Source organism: Temnothorax longispinosus, chromosome 8, assembly GCF_030848805.1.
Source record: "Temnothorax longispinosus isolate EJ_2023e chromosome 8, Tlon_JGU_v1, whole genome shotgun sequence".
Classification (NCBI taxonomy): Eukaryota; Metazoa; Arthropoda; class Insecta; order Hymenoptera; family Formicidae; genus Temnothorax; species Temnothorax longispinosus.
The window spans coordinates 15002204-15009538 of NC_092365.1; the positions used below are offsets into that span (position 1 = coordinate 15002204).

At 42.9% G+C, this 7335-nt stretch overlaps 1 protein-coding gene across 1 annotated transcript; it reads left to right on the plus strand.

Annotated features, from left to right (window-relative positions):
* The first annotated feature begins 384 nt into the window (after positions 1 to 384).
* Vajk4 lies at positions 385 to 2249 on the plus strand. Its single transcript, XM_071786958.1, is given in 1 exon segment — positions 385 to 2249. A coding segment is annotated over 1 exon segment (1197 nt). The 3' UTR covers positions 1582 to 2249.
* Positions 2250 to 7335: the final 5086 nt, after the last annotated feature.

Genomic DNA, 7335 nt, shown 5'->3' on the forward strand with positions numbered 1-7335 from the left:
CTGAACTCGCCCAGGCGACTTTTTTGCCAGTGTACGTAAAGCAAGACCCCGTACGGATAATATAGGCGATGAGGTGCAGGGAAAGTGCTAAGCTATTATAGCGCGGAGTATATAAGGCTCAGCTTAGAAAACGAAGCGGTTCAGTTAGTGGTCGTACGCCACGCTAAAACATACGTGAACTCGAGAATGAATATCAAGGTAAATTAATTCATCCAGTATCAAGTACCATTTTATAATATGAGATTAGAGTATCTAAAAAATTTCCTTCCTTGCCTGCAACCTACAAAATAATTTTCTCATTTCCAAGTAGAACAAAATATTTTAAATCTATAGTGTATTATAATATAATACTTTTGATCTGATATTTTTTAATTTTTATTAGATATGTATTACTTATTAATTACTGATTATATCAAATTTTATTGTAATATTATTTTGACATGACTTCAGCTTGCCATCATTTTGGTGGCAGTGGCCACGCAAGTTATATGCGCGGAGGATAAGAACAAAGCGGAGAACAAGAGCTCGCAAAATGTCGAAGCGGAGGCAACAGAGAAGAAAACGGAAAAACGTGGACTCCAGCATAGTTTCGGTGACTTAGGCGGAGGCGGCGGCGGGGGTGGCGGCGGCGGTGGCGGCGGTTACGAGGAGCACGAACATGTGAAGACGGTGACGGTTGTAAAGAAAGTGCCGGTACCTTATGAAGTAACGAAACACGTACCCTATCTGGTGGAGAAGCATGTACCGTACGAGGTGAAGGTCGGCGTGCCGCAGCCCTATACCGTCGAAAAGCACGTCCCCTATCCTGTGAAGGTGTTCGTCAAAGTGCCGGTCCACGTGCCGCAGCCGTACACCGTCGAGAAGAAGGTGCCGTATGAAGTGAAGGTGCCGGTGGACAAGCCCTACGAGGTCAAGGTATACGTGCCACAGCCCTACACCGTGGAGAAGCACATACCGGTGCCGGTGAAGGTCCCAGTGCCTCAGCCCTATACCGTCGAGAAACACGTGCCCTTCCCGGTGAAGGTGAAGATACCGGTACCTCAGCCCTATCCTGTGGAGAAACCGGTGCCCTACGAGGTGAAAGTACCGGTCGACAAGCCCTATCCCGTCGCTGTGCCGAAACCCTATCCCGTCACCGTGGAAAAACCCTATCCGGTGCCGGTCGAGAAACCAATTCCGTACGAAGTGAAGGTGCCAGTCGACAAGCCCTACCCCGTCCCAGTGGAAAAACCATACGCAGTGCCGATAAAAGTACCAGTACCGCAACCATACCATGTTCACAAAGCAGTACCGGTACCTGTGGAAAAACCATATGCAGTGCCGGTGAAAGTGCCGGTCGACAAACCGTATTTCGTCGAGAAGGAGGTTCCAGTTCCGGTCGAAAAGGAAGTACCGGTACCGGTTAAAGTTCCAGTAGCCGTGCCTGTTCACATACCGAAGCACGAAGATCACGGCGGTGGCGGATTTGGTGGCGGTTACGGCGGATACGGTGGTGGCGATGGAGGCGGATACGACTTGCACGGTGGTTTTGGTGGCGGCGGTGGCGGTGGCGGTGGCGGTTACGATTCGTATCACGGTTGATCATCGCGACGACGAAGCACGGAGCGGACGCGCGAAGCGAGCATCGAGAACCGTTTTTCTCCGTGTGTTTTTCTCCGAATTGAGATACTTTTCGCCGAATTGGTTTACCAATTCTCGAGAAGTAATCTCGAGAGCTGTACGAAATTTTAGCTGCTTAAGCAAAGCTCTTTGTTCTGAGATTATTAGCGAATTAGGAGAAATATGCAGGTGACAATTAGCTGTCGCGATTGACGAGTTTACCAACGTATTTTTGTATTATACTTCCGGAAACCCAGGTAAACGTAGCAGTTATTCGGTAATGCTCTTAGATTGCGTATTATATATATAAGTTAAGTGAAATCGATTGTTCTACATGGATTGTGCTCTCCGCGGTAACGAATTGCGCATGATTAAATTAACTTAATTAATACATCCAAAGCCTAAACGAATGTTCTGCATACTACTCTTTATGCCTTAAAAAGTATACACAAGTACATGCAGATTTTAGCGCACGTCATTCGGCTTAATGTTCGCGGCAATCCGTTATGTCCACGCATAGTATTGCTGTGAGGTATGTATACTGATGTGAGGAACGTTGTACCTAAGTAAGTTAAGTGAAAAAACTCATTGTGAAAAGAATATATACGTATCTTTTTATATCAAAGGTTTAATAAATATTCTGCCCATTACACCTTACTTTTCTCGATCCTTATCTTAATAGGAGATCTAAAAAATACCTCGCTTTTTTCTTATCGCACGGAATGAAATGGAACGCGAGATAACGCAGAGAGATAAAATAACACACCGTCCGTTATGGTGTATGACGCGCAGATTCATGTTAATCATATCAAACATGTTGCGCACATAGCGAGAGTATAAATCAACGTCAAGATTCACTTTCTCGAGAAAATTTCGTCGGCCGTTGAGCGAGAGTTTCGCTCTTCTAAATTCATTGTTCTCGTCGGCGAAGAAACGCGCGTTTCTTTTGCATGTTGTATATTACTCGAACATTGACGACGTGAAAGAAAAACGAAAAGATTCGACCGCGGAGTCCAAAAAGTACGAGTCAAGAGTCGCTCGTAAATTACGGCGACGCTTTCCGCGTTTGCCTTCCGGTCTAGCGAGCGCGGTAAAAGCCGCAACGTTATTGATGTTAGCCTGTCGAGAGATCGTTAAGTCCCCGGACGTAGAAACGCAAAAATCACACGCGTAAAAAAGGGAGGTGGGAAAGGGAAAGGAGGAGGTGTGAATCCGAGTCTCGAGACAGAAGCTGCGCGAACTTCCGCAAACACTTTCGATTCCCGTGCAAATCTTAATCCTTATGCCCGGGCCCGCAATTAAGAGCACTAGATACACGAGCGTTGCGTTCAAGAAAGCATTACTTTCTCCGTCGGGCCCATCCAGCCTGCCGCGCACACACGTAAAACGTATCATATCTCAACGTGTGTCTATACGAGACGTATCTCGCCACTCCTTTCACCAAGTCGGTCTTTCCCGATTGAGAGGATCCCGCACAAACATTATGGAAAATGGGTCCCAGTCGAATTGGCTGAAAATGTAGTATAATGTAGTTCATGACGTCCTCATGAAAAGTGTCCATGGGCACAAAGTCCAAAAATGGACAGTTTCCGAGTTATAGAGCGTTAAACATCGGAAAAATGGGTTTATCAACTCTCATGGTAGTCTTATGCCCATTTCTACCAATGTAGATTAACTTCTAATCTCGGTTTAACTTACTCTTTCTATCTTTTTCTAACTTTTAGAACTAGGAAAAGATGACAGGTAAGTTAAACCAAGATCAAAATTAACCTGCGTTGATAGAAATGGACATTAATGTGTAATGGTCATGGCAGTGTCATGGTAGAGTGTGCGAGTGTGTGTGTGTGCGTGCGTGTGTGTGTAAACCCATTTTTCCGATGTTGACGCTCTATAACTCGCAAACTGTCCATTTTTGGACTTAGTGCTCATGGACACTTTTCATCAGGACATCATAAACTACTTTATACTAAATTTTCAGCCGATTCGACTGGGATCCATTTTCCACAAGGTTTGTGCGGAGTCCTTTGAATAGGACTCTTTTGCTGCTTTTATGGTATAGGAAAAACGTCACTATAATTCACAGGTGAGCCTCGAGCGCTTGGTGAACGCGTTTCCGTTAGCCACTAATTAAAATATTTCGTTAAAGTAAATATTCACAAATTCATAAAAATTAATTCATTTAATTCGATGGCGGATATTCGCCTATAGAGGAAGGATAAAATATTTCTGGTGAAATTGGGCCAGCCACGCATTAACGAACGAATTTCCTGTTTCGTTACACAGGACGGACAGCCGGCTTTACTTGGGGTTTCCTATCGATACTATCAGCCGCCGCCGCGGCGGCGTAATTGAAATTCGCGGCGCGCAATTAAATACGAATAAAGATTAAGATATCCGTATGTACGTTATATCTGAAAACCCGACAAACGTTTCACTGCTTCTCTCGTTTAGCCACTAATAAAATCTAAGTTCCGTGTCTGTTTATACGTGGCGAAAAAAAATTATGGAAAATCGCTGTGGTATTATCGAACATGGGAGAAATCGATATAATGACGCAACACTCGGAGGATCGCCATAAAATCCATCCTTTCCCCGTCTGTCTTCCACCGCGTCGTTAAGTGCAATTTATAATATCGGATGTATTTAAGGTAGCACATTATTAGTGCAATACGTAACGAGCTAACGACAGGATTAGTTAGTGGTCGATGAAACGATCGCAGTACCCCGAGTACTGCGATTGTAGCGTTATATCGTGTGATTGTGTGTGCACGAGCGTATGTACTACGTATACACACGCGAGGAGAGACTGCACGTTCGCACGTTCACGTTGGGCGAACGACCGGCTCTCCGTGAAAGTGAAAAAAAATGACGACGATTCTGCGATGCGTGAATTATAGCCCCGCGCTCTGCACAGGTATATCCAGCTCTTTCCTACGCCGAGATGCCACGCGCACTTCCGGTTTTCTATCGGAGCTCTTTGGTAATAACAAGGAAGAAAGTTTGCCGCGTCTCGCCGCTGCCTTGCGTTTCGTGTTTCATTTCATCTGCAGAGGGATGCACGACGCGCTTCGTTTCCGGACTGACTTTGCATAATCACGATTTCGTAATTGTTTCGGTAGGAAGACGCATTACCAATTACAATGTAATCTAAAAGAATTGTTTCCAGAAGTAGATTATCCTTTAATAACTTTCGAAATAATTTTATATATATATATTTTTAACGCGCGTGTATTTGCGTCGAAAACTACTTGTTTAATTTTAACAAAATCGTCAATTGTCCGAATTGTATTTTTAATTCGGTCTTATTATAATTTTTTTATTCCGGTCGTCTTTAGAAAGATGACGACGCTTTACGGCTTTCCCGTGACAAAAGGGGAGCCGATCGCGTAAACTAAATTTCTGCGCCATTATCTACTTCCACGTCTCCGACGTTTCAACCCCGTTCCAGGTTTGTTCGCGAAAGGAAGGAAGGCAGGGGTGAGGGGGGTGGGTTCTCTTATCCGTCGTCGCTGTGGCGGGTGTCGGTGGCGCGACTGTGAAGCGAAGGCAATTATCGTAGCGAAACTTGAACGTGGCAACGCGCCCCGAGGACGACGGGCTTTCGGCTTCGATGTGTGGGAGCGGAGTGTTTGGCGTCTGATACGACGGGTCAGGTCCCCGGGGATTCTCAGGGACTCAAACGGGACTATCCCGCTGCCGCCTCTCTCTCTCTCTCTCATCACAGTTAATTACCAGTCCTCGACCGCGCTCGGAGTCGGTCTCTCTTTCTCACTCCGTTTACCTTAGTCCCTTTAGTCCTCCTCGAACCCATATCGCGCTTCCGCCGAGCGATCCACCCTCAATAATCCACGACTGTACCGTTTCCTACTGTTCTGGAATCTCTTTTCCAACCAAAGTAACTTTCGCGAAACACGCGGTCGATTTATTAAACCGCATCACGCGATAAGGAAATTGACAGCCTTTCTTTTTTGTAAATGATTTTATGCATACTAAATTGACAAGAGACTATTTTAAAGATGTATCTTTAAAAGTTATTTTTCTATTGTTTTACGAAAATATACCTATATTATTTAAAAAGTATTATCTTACATCAGTTCTGCTACACACAATCGTTCTATCGTTCTCAAATCGTAATAAAAGTTTCCATCCAATTATTATTAGACTTTCCCTGCATTAAGCGCACTCGGGAGATACACATCTTACACGAGGCGCGTTCCTTAACGCGAAAAATACCGTACGGGTATCTATATGGGTTTTTTTTCCATACGATTAATGGATTCGATTCGTGCGGGATACAGGGCGCGTCAGGCATGGCGGGACAAAAATGTAGATTCGTACACATTTCAGCGGTGTCACACGTATAGACGTTTTTAAGAGTTACGTGCAATCAATAGGCGACAGGGAAACCCCCGTGGGAATCCAAGCGAGCGAATCGTAGCGGGATTGAACGCTTGAAATGGAATAATATCCAATAATCTGGCAGCCGAGAGAACGGGATAAAAAGGGACGTTTTATCGTGGCATCGCAGCATCCAACCAAGCGGTATCCGACCATTTCCGCCAAGCTCTCGGAGCCATTTCGCCCCGTTCTCGGCTAGCCGGCAAAATTAATTATTGATTTCGGATACGCGCATTCAGTCGCGGCGGACAGCTTTTAATCGAAAACGAGCCATCCGTCGCACACCCATTTCCGAACCGCTACGAATTTAACAACGGATCGATCTGGAAATGCCCGTTGTATTACACTATTACCGCCGCTCGTGGCAAAAAGCCTTCGACCATTCGCGGTTATCGTTTCAATTCTTTTTTGACGATAATTTTCAAGGTACATATACCGACACATATACCAGATAAAAAGTAAAAATTTCGCTAGAAATTTTAGCTTTAACAAATTCGAACTAAACAACAAATCAAATAATTCAATCACGATGCAATTATATACATGTTAAATTGAATATTAATTTGTTAATAATGGACATAGTGGATATAACTTCTTGCATTAGTTTAGCTTATATTTGTCTATCAGGTATTTAGATTGGCAAAATAGTAAGGTAGGAAGATGAAACAATATATGAAAATACGTACAGGATGAGAAACATAAGGAACGCAGGAGCATCTGGAGAAAGGTATCTAAACTGCCTTCTTATGACTGGTTTATCCGTTAAGGGAAGTAGAGGGCTGGGACAGAGGACTTGGCAAGAAGTTACCAGCTGCTGGTTTCGTGAGATTTTCTTCCGATGTGCCGTTGAAGTCTATCAGCTAAATGAAATTAGGAAACAATATTTATATTTCATGTTTTAAATATTATATTATGCAATATATATTATATATGATATAATATATAATATATGATAAAAATAATCAAGGAAACCGTATTAAAGGAATACAATACGAAAGGCTGGATATAAATTCACTCTGTTTTCTTTCTTCTTAATTTTCTTTTTAAAGACGGCAAATGAATATATATAACCAAACACATACACATATTTTTGTGTGTGTTTAGGATACAAATTGTCTCATTTCTTGCACATTATTTTTAACAACAGATTCTTTAATCAATATCGACATTTTCTTAGTAGAAACCATGTAGTACGTACGTATGTATGGACATACATTTCAATTAAATTTTATTTTTACACTAAATTATTTCGTAATAAAAATTGTATTTTTTTAAATAAAATTTCAGCATAAAAATAATCAAGGGAAGCGTATTAAAGGATTAAAATATATGAAAAAG